Source organism: Stomoxys calcitrans, chromosome 5, assembly GCF_963082655.1.
Source record: "Stomoxys calcitrans chromosome 5, idStoCalc2.1, whole genome shotgun sequence".
In the NCBI taxonomy this organism is placed as follows: Eukaryota; Metazoa; Arthropoda; class Insecta; order Diptera; family Muscidae; genus Stomoxys; species Stomoxys calcitrans.
Genome location: NC_081556.1, coordinates 143,403,734 through 143,422,702, shown reverse-complemented (window position 1 = coordinate 143,422,702; position 18,969 = coordinate 143,403,734). Strand labels below are relative to the sequence as shown.

Below are 18,969 nucleotides of genomic sequence, written 5' to 3'. Positions count from 1 at the left end.
TTGAGAGATCGGTTTATATGGCGGCTATATCAGGTTAAGGACTAATATAGACCACACTTGGCACAGTGGTGAAAAACATTGCTCAACTATATGTGTAAAATTTGAGCCAAATCGTATAAGAATTGCGCCCTCTAGAGGCTCAAGGTGGCAAGAGCCAAGATCGGTTTTTATGGCAGCTATATCAAAACATGAAACGATTTGCGCCATACTTAACACAGTTATTGGAAGTCATAACAAAACACCTCATGTAAAATTTCAGTCAACTCGGATAACAATTGCGCCCTCTACAAGCTCAAGAAGTCTAATCGGGAGATGGGTTTATATGGGAGCTATATCAGGTTATGAACCGATTTTCACCATACTTACCACAGCAGTTACAAGTGATAACAAAACACCTCATGCTAAATTCCAGTTAAATCGGACGAGAATTGCGCCCTCTAGAGGCTCAAAAAGTCAAGATCCCAGATCGGTTTATATGGCAGCTTTATTAGGTTATTAACCAATTTTGACCATACCTAGCACAGTTGTTGAAAAGTAACACTAAAATACCACGTTTTTTCTGGAATCCATGTTGGCTCTCAAGACTCGTTGCGGCAGAACTTGGCACGTTTTTGCTTGTTTTTACTAAAATTTAGTTCATTTTTTATTATCCTTAAGTAATAAATGAACTTAAATCAAAAAAATAAAATGTTCAATTGTTAAAAGAAATTGAAATGGTAGGGCAATTTTGGAAATTTGGGACACCATGTTTTTGAGTAAATGATTACAGATTGCAAAGATTTATAGCTTTTCTTTTTTTTTAATATAAAACATTTCAAACCATTTTAAATCGTTCCCTCAGAAAGCCCTTTTAAAGCGTCCATCCGTCTATCGTAAGCACGCTAACTTTCGCAGGAGTTTAGCTAGGTGCCTGAAATTTTGCACAAATACTTGTTATTGGTGTAGGTCAGTTGAGATTGTAAATGGGCCAAATCGGTCCATGTTTTGATATAGCTGTCATATAAACCGATCTTGGCTCTTGATATCTCCAGCCTCTAGAGGGCGCAATTTTTATCCGATTTGGCTGAAATTTTGCGTGAGGGATTTGTTTTGACTTCCAATAATTTTGTCAGAAATGGTCATAGCTGGATCATGATCTCATCTCAGCTGCCATATAAGCCGATCACGTATTTTGACTTCTTGAACCTCTAGAGGGCGCATTTCTTATTCGGATCTCGGAAGGTGACAATTCTTATCCGATTTTGCTAAAATTTTGCACGAGGTATTTTGTTTGGACTTCCAATAATTGTGCTAAAAATGGTCCAAATTGGTTCATTATCTCGTATCTTGGCTTCTTGAGCCTCTAGAGATGACAATTCTTATCCGATCTGTCTGAAACTTTGCATAAGGTGTTTTCATTCAATAAGTGTGCCAGGAATGATCCAAATCGGGTTTTAACCTGATATAGTCGCCATACAAACCGATCTCAGATCTTGACTTCTTGTACCTTTGGAGGTGACAATTCTTATGCGATTTGGCTGATATTTTTCATGAGGTGTTTTATTTTGACTTCCAATAATTGAGACCAAAATGTTCGTAATTGTTTCCTAATCTCGTATAGCTGCCATAAAAACCGACTTTCTGATTTGACTTCTTCAGCCCCTAGAAGGCGCAATTACCAGACGATTTGGCTAACGCTATGCTATTTAAGTTTTGCTATGGCTTCCAACAGCCGTGGCATGTTTGGTCGAAAAATGTTTATAACCTGACATAGCTCCCATATAGACTGAGCGCCCGACGTGACTACTTGAGCCTCTAGGGGGCGTAATTATTTGGCTGATTATTCTAATTTGGTACTTTTTTATATCCACCACCGTAGGATAGGGGGTATATTCATTTAGTCATTCCGTTTGCAAAACATCGAAATATCAATTTCCGATCCTACATTTATATATATTTCGGATCGTCGTAAAATTCTAAGGCGATTTAACGATGCCCGTATGCCTGTCCATCCGTCTGTCCGTCCGTCTGTTGTAATCACTCTAGAGCCTTCAAAAGTTGAGATATTAAGCTGAAATTTGGCACAGATGCGAGTTTTTGATGCACGCTGGTTGAGTTCTTGAACGGGCAAAATCGGACCATATTTGGATATAGCTGCTATATAGACCGATCTGCCGGTAAAGGGTCTAATGCCCATAAATGATTTATTTTTTATCCGATTTCACTGAAATTTAAAACAGTTGATTAGTTTAAGCCTCCCGACATCTGACTTAAATATGGATTAGATCGGTCCATATTTAGATATAGCTGTCATATTGACCGATCTCCCAATAAAGGGTCTGAAGCCCATAAAAGCTTTATTTACTACCCGATTTTGCTGAAATTGAAAACAGTTGGTTATTTTAAGCCTCCCGATATCTAACATAAATATGGTTTAGATCGGACTTTATTTAGATATAGCTGTCATATAGACCGATCTCCCGATAAAGGGTCTGAAGCCCATAAAAGCTTTATTCTTTCACCGATTTCGCTAAAATTCGAAGCAGTGAGTTATTTTTAGGCTCCTGACACCCGACCTAAATATGGTTCAGATCGAACTATATTTAGATATAGCTGCCATATAGACCGATCTGTCGATAAGGGATCTGAAAGCCATAAAAGCTTTATTTATTAACCGATTTCGCTGAAATTTTACACAGTGAGTGGGTTAAGACCTCCCACCATCCGACCTAAATATGGTTCTGATCCGACTACAATAAGATATAGCTGCCATATAGAGCGATATGCCGGTTAAGGGTCTGAAGCCCATAAAAGCTTTATTTATTAACCGATTTCGATGAAATTTGAAACAGTGAGTTTTTCTGAGCCTCCCGATATTCAACCTTAATATGGTTCAGATCGGTTTATAATTGGATATATCTACCAAAAAGACCAATATTTTGTTCTACAAAATTGATTTGTAGAATTTAGGTGCTTATGTTATCCAATTTTCACCAGATTGTGACGAAGGGGGATTTACATTTATACCCCAGGTGGTGTGTATCCAAAGTTCGGCCCGGCCATTCGCAGAACTTGGCAAAAGCGATCCATGGCGGAGGGTAGAAAAAAATCGGCCAGGCCGAATTTAACACACTTTTGCTTGTTATTTCTTCATTTCGCCACAGGCAAGCCCCTTACATGGTATGTGATTCATTTTATTCAAGTTTTGTTCATGCGGATAGTAAGAGAAATTTATTAATTACCTTCCGCCTTCAACGATGCTCATAATTTTTAATTATCTCCCATTATGCCTTAAACACCATTTATGAACACAAAACTCTAAAAATTGTTTGATTAAGGTTTAGCATACAGAAACTTTCAAATTCTACGATTATAAAATAGCGTAATAAGCAGATTCATTCTATAGTACTTGAAGAAAAAAGGTTCAAGGTTTTTTTTTTTTTTAACTGAAACCTACACTAGCAGTGAGTTGTGGTTTCAAGGCTTTTTTCCACTTCATTGTAGATCATTTGCAATTATCTCCGTTTAATTATACTCCCATGCATAGCAATACCAATTGCCAGGGCGGCAGTGAATCTACCCCAGCTCTCTGCCTTCACTGGTTATTTACAAAATTAATTTATAAATATTTAACAGGAAAATAATAAAACGTTTTTTTTTTGCACTCTCTATAAACAAATTACATGCATACTACCCATACATGTGTCTATAAAAATATACATACATACATACATACATACATACATACATATTGATGTAGATATTATTTAAAAAATGAATTAAATCACCTGGGCCACCCATACTAGCGTAGAAAGAAATCACAATGCAAGCCTGATAGGCCTACACACTACTCACCTCCCCCCCCCCCGCCAATACATACCACCCAACTGGCATGGTTTATCTAAGTTTATTGACTGATTTCGAATTTAAGAAATACTGATCTAAACAAAAAAAAAAAACATGCACCTATGAAAGCTATGAAATCAATCAAACATTTTCCTTGTTGTCATATTGCTGGAGTGGTGGTGTGTGTGTGTGTGTGTGTGTGTCAGAGGGGCAGGGTTTATTTCACCATCCAGTAAAATTTCATCACAAGTCAATGACATTTTCTGTGTTCAGGGGTAAATAACCAAAACAGCGTGTAACGTTATTTTTGCATTAGTCAATATTTCATGGCATAACAACTGCTGCTCTTTTGTTGTTGTTGTTGTTTTAGCCCATAACCAGAATGTGTTTTAGTGGCAACTCTGGCACTCTGTATAGATTAATGTTGTGTTAATGAATATGTAAATGGTTGATTACCAACCACCTACGCCCACGTTATCTACTCATTGCAAATTTTGAAGCTAATGTCCTCATTTCTTCATGGATAATGGGGCCTCTTAACAGCTACTGTACATCCGTCCATCCATCTTTCCTCCCCTTCGCTGATAACCTAGATAATGGCAAGTGTATTAAGGGCATCAGTTACGAGATCAAAAAGAAATTGCATGGCTTAAATGAAAGCCAATATGCAGATGACAAGCGAATTTACATAATCTTATCAATTGCAAAAAAACGACAAAAAAACGAAAAATGAAAAGTAAAAAAAAATCTTCACTTGCTTTGTTGAGGGGGCCAAAACACTTTCTCACCTTCAGACCTTCAAAAAATAAAAGTTGCATTTTACAAAGTGAGAAAAAAAGTTATTTTAAACATTTTTCAAAAGAGAAAAAAAAACTTTATGAAGCCTTAAAATAGGTTTAGTTGACAGTTCCATAAAGGAAAACTGTCGAAAAAACCTAATTCAAATCTAAAGGATGATTTTTTAACAGCTATAGGAAAAAACAAGTAAGAGCGTGCTAAGTTCGGCCGGACCGAATCTTATATACCCTCCACCATGGATCGCATTTGTCGAGTTCTAAGCGCGGTATCTCTAACAAAGAATAATGAATAAGGACTGTTATGCTATTGGAGCTATATCAAGTTATAGTCCGATTCGGACCATAAATGAATGCTGAACATTGTAGAAGTCATTGTGTAATATTTCAGTTCATTGGAATAAGAATTGCGCCTTGTAGGGGCTCAAGAAGCAAAATTGGGAGATCAGTTGATATGGGAGCTGTATCAAGCTATTGATCGATTTCGACCATATTAGACACGTATGTTGAAGGTCATGAGAGAAGTCGTTGTACAAAATTTCTTCCAAATCGGATGAGAATTGCGCCCTCTAGAGGCTCAAGAAGTTAAGTCCCCAGATCGGTTTATATAGTAGCTATATCAGGTTACGAACCGATTTGAACCTTATTTAATACATTTGTTGTAAGTAAAAATCAAATACGTCATGCAAAATTTCAGCCAAATCGGATAAGAATTGCGCCCTCTAGAGGCTGAAGAAGTCAAGTCCCAAGATCGGTTTATATGACAGCTATATCAGGTTATGAACCGATTTGAACCATACTTAGCACAGTTGTGGGATATAATAACAAAATACTTCGTGCAAAAACTCATTCCAATCGGATAAATATTGCCCCCTCTGGAGGGTCAAGAAGTCAAGACCCAAGATCGGTTTATATGACAGCTATATCAGGTTATGAACCGATTTGAACCATACTTAGCACAGTTGTGGGATATAATAACAAAATACTTCGTGCAAAAACTCATTCCAATCGGATAAAAATTGCCGCCTCTGGAGGCTCAAGAAGTCAAGACCCAAGATCGGTTTATATGACAGCTATATCAGGTTATGAACCGATTTGAACCATACTTAGCACATTTGTGGGATATAATAACAAAATACTTCGTGCAAAAACTCATTTCAATCGGATAAAAATTGCGCCCTCTGGAGGCTCAAGAAGTCAAGACCCAAGATCGGTTTATATGACAGCTATATCAGGTTATGAACCGATTTGAACCATACTTTGCACAGTTGTGGGATATAATAACAAAATACTTCGTGCAAAAACTCATTCCAATCGGATAAAAATTGCCCCCTCTGGAGGCTCAAGAAGTCAAGACCCAAGATCGGTTTATATGACAGCTATATCAGGTTATGAACCGATTTGAACCATACTTGGCACAGTTGTTGGATATCATAGCAGAACACGTCGTGCAAAATTTCATTCCAATCGGATGAGAATTGAGCCCTCTAGAGGCTCAAGAAGTCAAGACCCAAGATCGGTTTATATGGCAGCTATATCAAAACGTGGACCGATTTGGCCCATTTACAATCCCAACTGACCTACACTAAGAAAAAGTATTTGTGCAAAATTTCAAGCGGCTAGCTTAACTCCTTCGAAAGTTAGCGTACTTTCGACAGATAGACGGACGGACGGACGGACATGGCTAGATCGTCTTAGATTTTTACGCTGTCCGTCCGTCTTTCCGTCTGTTTGTTGAAATCACGCTACAATCTTTAAAAATAGAGATATTGAGCTGAAACTTAGCACAGATTCTTTTTTAGTCCATAAGCAGGTTAAGTTCGAAGATGGACTATATAGGTCTATATCGTGATGTAGCCCCCATAGGACTATATCTTGATGTAGCCCCGATTTAGGGTCTTAGGCCCTTAAAAGCCACATTTATTGTCCGATTTCGCTGAAATTAGGGACAGTGAGTTGTATTTGGCCCTTCAACATTATTCTTCAATTTGGCCCTGATCGGCCCAGATTTGGATATAGCTGCCATAGATATAGACCGAACTCTCGATTTGAGGTTTTAAGGCCATAAAAGGCGCATTTATTGTCCGATGTCGCCAAAATTTTGGACAGTGAGTTACGTTAGGCTCTTTGATATCATTCTTCAATTTGGCCCAGATTGGTCCAAATTTGGATATAGCTGCCATATAGGCCGATCTCTCAATTTAAGGTCTTGCGCCCATAAAAGCCACATTTATTATCCGATTTTGCTGAAATTTGGGACAGTGAGTTGTATTTGGCCCTTCAACATCATTCTTCAATTTGGCCCAGAACGGTCAAGATTTGGATATAGCTGCCATATAGATCGATCTCTCGCCAGGATTCGAGCCCAGGCGTTCAGCGTCATAGGCGGACATGCTAAACTCTGCGCTACGGTGGCCTACCTCCTGCTGCCTTATTATTCTTTATTCTGGTTATTCTGGCTAGACGGCTTACACCCAACAATGTTAGGGAGGTATTGTTTCGTTTGCATGTTATCTGCTAATCTTCAATATTTTCAAAAAACGAAAGTTTCAAGTCTTGCATTACCAAATTTAAGCCTAAAAATATGTTAAAATTTTTTTCACTGAGTTAGTTTAAAGGCTTGCATTCTAAATTTCCATCCCTTCCCACATGCATGAAACAAGGGTAAAAAATTATTACCTTCCCCTAATATATCAACCCATGAACGTTGTAACTTTGATGACTGTCATTGATTACATTCAAATATTTGAGGGGCAGCACTTGCCGACTGACCAATGGAAGGCTATGGTGGGGGGATACTATGGTTGAGGGGATACCGTTGGTGCTGCCGCTTTTATTATGAATTTACAAAAGTTGCATTTGACAATGAAGTGTTCCCATGTCAATGAACCCTCCGACGGGCATTATTTTTTTTTTCTCCCATATTTGTTGTTGGGTCTGTTAGTAATCTTATCATAAGCGCTTTTCGTTTCATTTCAATTCGTTATTATTATTAATTATTATATGCACTCTATATAGACCATATATATTTGCACAAATCCCTATGTGATGCACAGACACAGTGAGAGATATAAATAGAGAAGAGAGAGAGAGAGAGAGAGAGTGATATTCTAAAACCCCAACATTCAACACGGTAGACAAAGGCTAGCGAACCTTTTTTTTTCAAACTAACATTTTGATTGTATGAGAGTTAATAATCAGCTGCATGACCCCTTAAAATGATGCACCTCACCATGCAATAGAGTAATGGGTAGCCAAAAGATAGTGGGGAAGCGCAGGGTTGAGACATTTTTTTCAAATTTCAAAATCTATACGACATTCATAGAAGTCTGTGTGAAAGTGCAAAATGTCCGACAACCGAATGCAGGCGATAAAAGAGACTGCCATTGTATGAGATAACATTCTAAATATACTTAGCCATGGTAAACATTTTAACGTTATTGATGTTGCTGCTGTTGTTGTTGTTATTGTTGTTTTGTTTTGGGAAAGCAATTCCAATTCGTTCGTTCTTGAACTTGGGGCTATTGACCCCCTTTGGAAACAAAAAAAAAAAAAAATCATATTTTGGCTGGTTATCAGATATGAGCTACGTCAACAAGAAATTTGTTTGTTTTTTCCCCCTTGCGGTTATTCTAATTTTTTTTAAGGGGAGGTGTGGCAGGTGCAGTTCTTCTATACGGAGGGTTTTAAATAACAGCGTAGTTGTTTTTGGGGAAAAAGGTTTATAGGGATAATTGAATAATTTTTCTTTTTATAAATTATCAAAATTTTACCAGAATTTCTTAAATTTTAAATTTAAAATTTTTTTTTAAATTCATTTCTTTATTAAAAAATATCAATCTCGTGAATCATACTAAAAATTTTGTGTTTTTTTTAGGTTTATCAATTTTTTTCTTATATTTTTTTTTGTGTTTTTTTTTTTAAATTTATCAAAATTTTTTTTTAATTTTTTTTTATTTAATTAATTTTTTTATTTAATAATTTTTTTATTTAATTATTTTTTTTTAATTAATTTTTTTTTTAAATTTTTTTTATATTATTTTTTTTTAATTTCCAATTTTATTAATTTTTTTTTTTAATTTTTAGAATTTTTTTTAATTAAAAATTTTTTTTAATTTTAAAATTTTTTTAATTCTCTAATATTTTTTAGATTTTTTTTTTGATTTTTCAAACTTTATTCCTAATGTTTTTACCCTCCATCATAGGATGGGGGTATACTAATTTCGTCATTCCGGTTGGAACACCTTAAAAAATTCGTTTAAGACCCCATAAAGTATACATATTCTTGATCGTCTTGACATTTTGAGTCGATCAAGACGTGTCCATCCGTCTGTCTGCCAAAGGCACGCTAACTTTCGAAGGAGTAAATCTAGGCCCTTGAAATTTTGCACAAGTTCTTCTTATTAGTTTAGGTCCGTTGGTATTGCAAATGGGCCATATCGGTTTATGTTTTGATACAGCTGCCATATAAACCGATTATAGATCTTGACTTCTTGAGCCACTAGAGGGCGCAATTCTTATCCGATTTGGTTGAAATTTTGCATGAAGTGTTTTGTTATGACTTCCAACAACTGTACCAGGTATGGTTCAAATCGGTTCATAGCCTGATATAGCTGCCATATACACCGATTTTGGATCTTGACTTCTTGAGCCACTAGAGGGCGTAATTCTCATCCGGTTTGGTTGAATTTTTGCATGAGGTATTTTGATTTCTGACTGATGACTTCCAACAATTGTGCCAAATACGGTTCACATCGGTTCATAACCTGATATAGCTGCCATATAAACCGATCTGGAAGCTTGACTTCTTGAGCCACTAGAGGGCTCAATTCTTGCCCGATTTGGCTGAAATTTTGCATGAAGTATTTTCTTCTTCCTATTCTTCCAATAACTGCGCTAAGTATGGCTCAAATCAGTCAATAACCTGATATAGCTGTCATATACACCAATTTGGATCTTGATTTATTGAGCCACTAGAGGGCGTAATTCATAACCGATTTGATTGAATTTTTGCATGAGGTGCTTTGACTTCGGACTGATGATTTGCAACAACTGTGCCAAGTAAGGTTCAAATCGGTTCATAACCTGATAAAGCTGCCATATAAACCGATCTTGAAGCTTGACATCTACTGCCACTAGAGGGCGCAATTCTTACTTGTTTTTCTAACGTTGTCTCTTCTTTGTTTCTTTTTAGACGAAAAAACATTCGCCCGGCCACATAAAACGGCCCATGAATGCATTTATGGTGTGGAGCCAAATGGAGCGACGCAAAATCTGCGAAAAGACTCCCGATATGCACAATGCAGAGATCTCCAAAGAATTGGGCAGACGATGGCAACTATTGAGCAAAGAGGAAAAACAGCCCTACCAAATGGAGGCGGAGAAATTGCGCAAGCTGCACATGATCGAGTATCCCAATTACAAATATAGACCCCAAAAGAAATTGCCCAGAGCCAATTCGGGTTCGAGCAAAAGCTCTCAGGATGGCTCACACAATGAGAGCTCTGACATGAATTCATCTGCCTCGCCCTCAACCTCGCAAAAGAGTCCAGGGCCCGGAGGCAGTGGAGGTGTTGGTGGTAACACCGCCAAGCCAGGACGCAAAGGCAAACGTACTTCCTCGGGCAGTTCTTCCACCAATTATGGCACAACCCCACCACCCGTAAAAAAGCAACGCCACAATAGTTGCAAATCGCTTAACAATATGAGTACCAACACCACCACCCACCTCAATGCCAGCTCTACCAGTACTCTGAACTATGATGACGACGAAGATGAGTTTGGGACTCGCACCAATGCCTCCACACCTCTCCATAACTTGGACATTAGCAGTAGTTATTTAAATTCCACAACGGCAAGTGATTATCAAATTACCTCAGGCAGTTACTACACCCCAGACGATCTGACCTCAGCGGATCTCAGCAAAAATGTGATGCTACAAGTTACCAATGAGCCGAACCCGCAAAGGCTGCCAATGTTGGCAAATCTAAGGCCCAATGAGCTGCACTTCAAGCATGAGCTGCCGGACCAGGAGGATTGCGACGATGCCAAGGGGGGCTCGGTCTACACCTTGATGAGAAGCAACTTTTTTGAGTCCCCAGTGGCCGAATTTGATGATAATGAGTGTGGCGGCGAAATGGAGATGCATGCCTCCTACAATGGTCATGGTCATCATCAGCATCAACATCAGGGCATAGTCAACAATGATGCCAATTTACATCCAGCCAGTCAGCAACACCAACAGCAGCAACAACACCACCAACACCATCAGCAGCAGCAACAGTTGGCTGTCAATGGTGATCAAACGCAGTATTCAGATGTGAAATTCTCCGTTTTTAATTGCAGTGATCTGCAAACTGCCTCCTCGTGCAATGCCACGCCCCAATTACTAAACTGTGATGACATCCTTATGCTTGATGATGACAGCAACCAAACGCATGAGCAGCACCAGCAAGACCAATTTGGCAATTCCCTGGTCAGCAGCAATAGTGGTGATAATTGTGGCCATCAGCACCTACAGCACAACAACAATTCGCATCACCACAGCCACAATCAAAGTGGTGGTGGTGGTGGTGGCGGGGGTGGGTTAGTGGATAATGGTCAACAGTTATTCTCTTTGGCCCCCCAACAAACAGTGACCATGAACATTGCGATACACAATGGCAATGGTGGCAACAATGGTGCGGGTGCCAACGTTTCCAACACCAACAGCGACAGGTGCTTGAAAAAGGAGGAGCTAACATTCCATCTGGATGATGTCCCAGGCAGTTCCGCTGCCTCCAACAGTCTATCGGCGATCATTGCCTCCCACATTGCGCCCATGGTGACCATACCCTCTTGCACGGGTGATGATTGCATGCTCAATTCCACACCCAATTCGCCACAGCTGGGTTTCTGTGGCCACTCGAGCTTTGGCGGCACCGCTGGGGAGGCCTGTGACACGGTCTCCCTGGGGCCACTAATAACGGCCAACACGCAACAGAGCGATCTCAACTATTTGACAAATGTCGATAACAATAGTCGTTTTTACGATTTCGATGAGCCATCGCAAACGACTAGCCATTTAGAATTTAATTTCCCACACACTGACTCACTCACACTAACCAATTCACCCTACATATAAAAGTAAGCAATGCATAAAGAGCGCGCGAGAGCGAGAGCGAGAGAGAGAGAGACGAAAGGAATACCCAACACACTTAACAATCAAGCAACAATTAGTATTTTAAACTTAGCCACACTGGTCATTACTCTCAGCCAATAGGGGTTACAATCAGTAATCTTTCTTCCATTCAAAAGAACAAAAAAAAAAAGATCTCTTCAATTCAAAACTTATTGCCAGTAATGCCTACTTCTTTAGAAATCCTTGTAACAAGAGACTGTGATACAAAACAAAAAGTGAAAAATGCTTTTTTGGCATTCTCCCGAAAATATTAGCAAGAGGCGATTTAAATCAGAGAAATAACTAATGAAAGCATTTGTAAATAGTCGTTGAGTGTCATGTTTGTATGTTTTATTTTTTAATAATGCTTGGGGTTTTCATGGTGCCGCCAATTAAGCGTTTTTTTCACTTTGTTGTCAAAAGAACTTTAAAAACAAAGGGGAAATTATTGAAAGCAATTTTTTTTAGCTTAGTATAGAAGGGTTAAAGTGATATTTAGGGAATATTGACATATTGCATTGTGTGATGTTTTTTTTTTTTTTTTTTTTGTTATTTTTTCGTATCTTCGTGGGTGAAAAAATGCAATATGCAATAAGAGGTATAAAAAAGGCTGCTAAAAAGTGGACATTACTGGCTGTAAGAAGAAAAGAAAAAAAAAATAGATGAAGACACATTTAAATTACAATGAGTTTCGATGGAATAAAGTTCAAAAGAGAAAGGGAAAAAGTTTTTATTTTCTTTAATAAATCTTTTTTTAAATACTTTAAAAAGCCTAGTAAAATACCAACATTTTCGAAGGCTTTACTTTGTTGTGATATTGTTTGAAAATCTTTGCCTTTTTTAAAAGAATTTAATATCGTTGGATGTTAAAAGGACATAATTTATAATTGTTTTAAAAAATTATAAAATCCTATAAAAAAATTTTTTTTTGAAAAAAAAACATTTTGAAAAAAACTTTTAAAAAAATTTGGAAAAAAAATTAAAAAAAAATATTATAAAATTTTTATGAAATCATTGAGGAAATGTGTTTTTTTTTTAAATGAACAATCTAAAATTTTGGAAAACGTAAAAAAAGAAATTGGCGAAACATTTTTCTTGAAAAAAAAAACATTTAATTTTTTTTTACACTTAAAAAACTTTCAAAAAATTTTAAAAGTTTTGAAAAAAATTTTAAGTTTTTGAAAAGATTTGAAAAATTAAAAGATTTTGAAAAATGTTGAAAAAAGATTTAGGTTAGGTCTATATCAGGTTATAGACCGATTTGAACCATACTTGGCACAAAAGTTGGAATACATTAGACATGACTATGTGCGAAATTTCAGCCAAATCGAACGAAAAATGCGTTTCAGGGGCTCAAAAAGTCAAATCGGGAGAACGGTTTATATGGGAGCTATGTCCAAATCTGAACCGATATGGCCCATTTGCAATTCCCAATGACCTGCATCAATATAAAGTATCTGTGTAAAATATCAATTAAAAAAAAATTTATTTTAAAAAATTTTAAATAATTTAAAATAAGTTTAAGAAAATATTTGAAAAATTGAGCAGGAAATTCGGAAATTTTGATAAAAATTTAAAAGAGTGGAGGCCACCGTAGCGCAGAGGTTAGCATGTCCGCCTATGACGCTGAACGCCTGGGTTCGAATCCTGGCGAAACCATCAGAAAAAATTTTCACCAGTGGTTTTCCCCTCCTAATGCTGGCGACATTTGTGAGGTACTGTGCCATGTAAAATTTCTCTCCAAAGAGATGTCGCACTGCAGCTCGCCGTTCGGACTCGACTATAAAAAGGAGGCCCCTTATCATTGAGCTTAAACTTGAATCGGACTGCACTCATTGATATGTGAGAAGTTTGCCCCTTTTCCTTTTGTGGAATGTTCATGGGCGAAATTTGCAATTTTGGATATAAAAATGAAAAAAAAAAATCCGAAATTTTGCTAAAAATTTAAAAAGTAATTTGAGGAAAGCAATTTTGAGAAAAATTTTGAAAAAAATTAAAAAAAAAAATTTTTGAAAAAAATCTAAAAAAAAATTTTAAAATATTTAAAAATTTTTTTTAGAAAAATGTTCAAAAAATATAAAAAAGGTATTAAAAAAATATTTTTGAAATTTTTTTAAAAAACTTTGTAAAAGTTTCTACATATTTAAACCTTTTAAAAATTCTCAAAAAATATTTAAAAAAATTTTTAGAAAATGTATAAAAATTGAAAATTTTTAAGAAAAATATAGAACAAAAAATTTTTAGAAACATTTTTTCAAAAAAATTCCGCAAAAAAATATATTTTTTCAAAAAAATTCTAGAAAAAAAATGTTGAAAAAATATTTAAAAAATTTTTTAGAAAATGTTTGAGAAATTGATCAGGAAATTTGGAAATTTTGATAACAATTTAAAAAAAGTACATATAAAAATGGGAAAAAATTCGAAAATTTTGGAAAAAATTTAAAAAGTAAATTGAGGCAAGTAATTTTGAGAAAAATATAGAACAAAAAATTTTGAAAAAAAATTCTTGGGAAAAAATTCTAATAAAAAGTTTATGAAAAAAAATTTTAAAAAATTTTTAGAAAAATGTTTGAAAAATTAAGCAAGAAATATTTTTGAAAAAAGTAATTTTGAATTTTTTTTTAAACTTCGTAAAATTTTCTAAATACTTAAACTTTTTCAAACTTTTTTAAAATTTTCAAAAAAAAATTTTAGAAAAATTTTTAAAAAATTGTGCAGGAATTTTGCATTTTTTTTAAACTTCGTAAAATTTTCTAAATACCTGAACTTATTCAAACCTTTTTAAAATTTTAGAAAAATGTTTAAAAAATTGTGCAGGAATTATAAAATTTAAAAAAAAAGTTATTAAAAAAAAAATTGAAAAAAGTAATTTTGATTTTTTTTTTAAATCTTTGTAAAATTTTCTAAATACTTAAACTTTTTCAAATTTTTTTAAAAATTTTCAAAATATATTAAAATTTTTTTTTTAGAAAAATTGTTTAAAAAATTGAGCTCGAAATTTGAACATTTTGATTAAATTTTTATCAAAAATAATATTTTTGAATTTTTTTTTTTTCATTTTTCAAGTTTATTTTGCCTGTTTGGGCGAAGATCATTAAATTTTTACAATTTTTGTTTGTTTGTTTGCAAATGGAACAGGATTTGCATCTCCGATTAAAAAAATTTTAAAAAGTAATTTGGATTTTTTTTTAAACTTAGTAAAATTTTCTAAATATTTAAATTTTTTTAAAAAATTTTAAAATTTATTTTAGAAAAATGTATAAAAGATTGAGCTGGAAATTTGAACATTTTGATAAAAATTTAAAAAAAATATTTTTGAATTTTTTTTTTTTTTTTTTTTTTCATTTTTCAATTTTATTTTGCCTGTTTGGGCGAAGATTATTAAATTTTTACAATTTTTGTTTGTTTCTTTGCAAATGGAAAAGGATTTGAATCTCCGATCATTAGGCTCGTCTCGAAAGAGAAACAAAAAAAAAATTTGTTTATTTTTTTTATAAAAAATATTTAATGTTTTTTAGCACCTACAAATTTTGTCACTTGAAACAGTTTTCCATAAGATCAAAAAATGTTGAGACTATCACCAATAATTATTTCATTGTATTACAAATCGGAATAACGAACTTATTATTCCCCTAACCCATAGTGATGGGTATAAACAAATTTATTAGTATTTAGAAAAAATCTGCAAAATGTTCAGGTAATGGTTAAAATGTCTAAAAAACAAATTTAAATGCTTTTTTTCTTAATTTTCTAAATTAAATTTTCAAAAATTTTTAAAAAAATTATTTTTTTTTTTAATTTCACAGAAAATTTTTCGTCCCGAAAATAATACTTTAGAAAATTGTTCGTTTCTCAATAATATCTTTAGAAGATTGTTCGTTGCGCAAAAATTTAATAATAGTTAAAATATCTAAAAAACCAATATTAAAAGTTTTTTTTTTAATTTTTTTCAAATAAATTTTAAATTTTTTTAAATTTTTTTTTTTTTTTTTTGGCGTTTAAAAATTTTTCAACATGTCCTAATATTTGTAGACACAATCAAATGCAGTTTAAGATTTTTCCAGCGAAAAAAAAATAAAATTTTTAAATTCAGCAACCCTATTGTCCTTTTTCTCAATAGAACTTTTTCTTCAAACCATAGAATATTTTCCCAAATCTAAGATGGCCAGTGTTTAGAAATCTTAATATATATAAAATTAAAAGCGAAAGCCAAGCATACCTTTAAAACCCTAGTAAATGTATGTTTGTAGTGCTTTATACCATATGCTACCATAGTTTTGTGAAAACTTTAAACGCCAATCATAAGCAACAAAATCTAAGTGTTTGCCTCTTCTCCTCTTTAACTTTTGTAAGTGTGTGTGCGTATTTTTATCTACAATACATAAGTTTTAATATAAGAAAACAAAATTCTATTGTCATAATGCTATTGATAAACCAAAATTATGAGCAAATGAAATGAAAAAAAAAAAAACAACAACAACAATTTATTATATTTACATATACAATCATACCCATACATACACATATATATATATACAATATTCTTATACATAAAAAAAAATATTATATATATATACATATATAAATCTAGTTTTATAATTGATATACATACATATACAACCACATAGAAAAGTAAATAAAAAGAAACCTAAATATTAAGTGATGTTAGTTTTTAGGCTTTTTAATTTTAATACATATAATCATATATCTATATATTTAATATTAATGTATAATAATAATTATTTAATTTTATTTTGCTATAATTTATAGTTTTTAAAGTTGTGAATGTTAAACGAAAAGGAGGATAACAACCGCATGGTTGGCAATGAGAATTAAGAAAATGCTAAGCAAAACAAAGAGAAACCATATTTTTTTAAATCTAAAAAAAAACAACTTCCCCCCAAAATTACATATATATACTCCACCCACACACACACACATATATATTTATATATATACAACAGATTCAAAAAAAAAAAAAAAAAAAACAAATGAAGAAATTTTAATAAAATCGTAGTAGCGTTTTTTCTATTGTCTATTTTATAAGTTTTAATAAAAAAGAAATTAAATTTTAGCCTTTATAACAACCACCCATCTAACCATGATTCCTTCAATCCAAATAACCAAACCCCACCTACACTCTCCTCCCCCCTCCCCCCCCCCGCTCCTTCAAAAGCACTTACTTCCATCTCTACAAGAACAGAATAAAAATTTTAAAAATTTTGCGTAAAATTTATATATATATATATACATCATACATATATTTAAATATATATATATATATATATATATAAAACAATAAAAATCAAAGAGAAATTCTTTACAAAAATCATAAAAATTCAATAAACTGTTGTTTGTTGTTGTGATTAATGAGGCACTCACTATCAGCAAGGCGCTCAAGTACGCACTTGAGCACAGTGGCTAACAGGGGGGAACAAAAGATTAAACGAGTAAGTATGGGAGAAAATTCATGAAAAAAAAAAATTATATTTCTAAAGAAAATTTTTGGGGGCGAAAGAAAGAAACTTTTTCGTGGCGAAAATTTTTCTAAAGAACTTTTTCTGAACGAAAAATTTTCTAAAGAAACTTTTTCTGAACGAAAAATTTTCTAAAGAAACTTTTTCTGAACGAAAAATTTTCTAAAGAAACTTTTTCTGAACGAAAAATTTTCTAAAGAAACTTTTTCTGAACGAAAAATTTTCTAAAGAAACTTTTTCTGAACGAAAAATTTTCTAAAGAAACTTTTTCTGAACGAAAAATTTTCTAAAGAAACTTTTTCTGAACGAAAAATTTTCTAAAGAAGCTTTTTCGAGACGAAAAATTTTCTAAAGAAACTTTTTCGAGACGAAAAATTTTTCAAAGAAACTTTTTCGAGACGAAAAATTTTCTAAAGAAACTTTTTCGAGACGAAAAATTTTCTAAAGAAACTTTTTCGAGACGAAAAATTTTCTAAAGAAACTTTTTCGAGACGAAAAATTTTCTAAAGAAACTTTTTCGAGACGAAAAATTTTCTAAAGAAACTTTTTCGAGACGAAAAATTTTTCAAAGAAACTTTTTCGAGACGAAAAATTTTCTAAAGAAACTTTTTCGAGACGAAAAATTTTCTAAAGAAACTTTTTCGAGACGAAAAATTTTTCAAAGAAACTTTTTCGAGACGAAAAATTTTCTAAAGAAACTTTTTCGAGACGAAAAATTTTCTAAAGAAACTTTTCCTGAACGAAAAGTTTTCTAAAGAAATTTTCGTCTCAAAAAACTCTCTTTAGAAAAATTTTCATTCAGTTTTCCTACCGTCGCTTCGAGAATTATGTCATGGTATGAACTGCTCCTATCGTGTGGCTGCCCCTATGGCTGCCTCACACTAAATCTTAATGTCCATTGATCGGATATCTGGAATAGTCTTCAGTTCTGTGGTTCTCATCGCTCCGTCTATGCCAAGACAACATGTTTTCTGAGCCTGTTTCATTAACCTTACATTGCACTTTTTCTACATGGCAGTCCACCAAACGCCCGAGGCGCAAGTAAGTATTGGTCTAATCACTCTCCTGTAGACCCATTGAACTATCGTCGCATTCAGGTACCAATTGGAGACTACGACCCTTCTAAATAGTGCCCAAAATCTCTGAGCACTCCATTGACACCTCCCATTCAGTTTCCTGTCCAAAATCACTCCTTTGTATCCGAAATCATTCTATTGAGGACACGTGGTGCGTCAAATTGGCCCACCTTCGTCTTCGTCGTGAACAGGAAGATTTCAGTATTCTCTGCGTTAACGTTTAGACCCCTCGAAACTTTCTCTAAAAAAAAGTCTATAAAATGTTTTCTTAATAAACATTTTTTAAAAAATTTTCTTCAAGCACAAAATTTGGAAAAGAGAAAATTTTTGATGAAAAAAACCGAAACTGATTAACGTTCGCTGTTCCAGCTGGAACAGTGAAACAGTCGGTAGGACAGCGAAAATCCTATGGGGTGATCCGCATAGTAAGAGGATGAGGCTATTACCGAAAGGAAGTAGGAAGGAGGTCAGTATAGCTTTTGGTATCATAACGGGACACATAGGACTACGAGCTCGCTTATGCAAAATCGGTGCGACAAGTGATAGCGTGGGGGGAAGATGATGATACGTTAGAGCTTTTCCTATGCCATTGTCGGCTTTCGCGGCTAAAAGACACCGGTACTTAGGTGTGGACACAA

The 18,969-nt window shown here is 34.0% G+C and overlaps 1 protein-coding gene across 1 annotated transcript in view; it reads left to right on the top strand.

Annotated features, from left to right (window-relative positions):
• LOC106088459 (putative uncharacterized protein DDB_G0286901) overlaps nucleotides 1-12,703 on the top strand; it is a 66,085-nt gene extending 53,382 nt beyond the window's left edge. Inside the window, exon 2 of the mRNA XM_013253981.2 lies at nucleotides 9,814-12,703. Coding sequence (XP_013109435.2) covers nucleotides 9,814-11,742 — 1,929 coding nt within the window. The 3' untranslated portion in view covers nucleotides 11,743-12,703. The remainder of the gene's footprint in view (nucleotides 1-9,813) is intronic.
• Nucleotides 12,704-18,969: the final 6,266 nt, after the last annotated feature.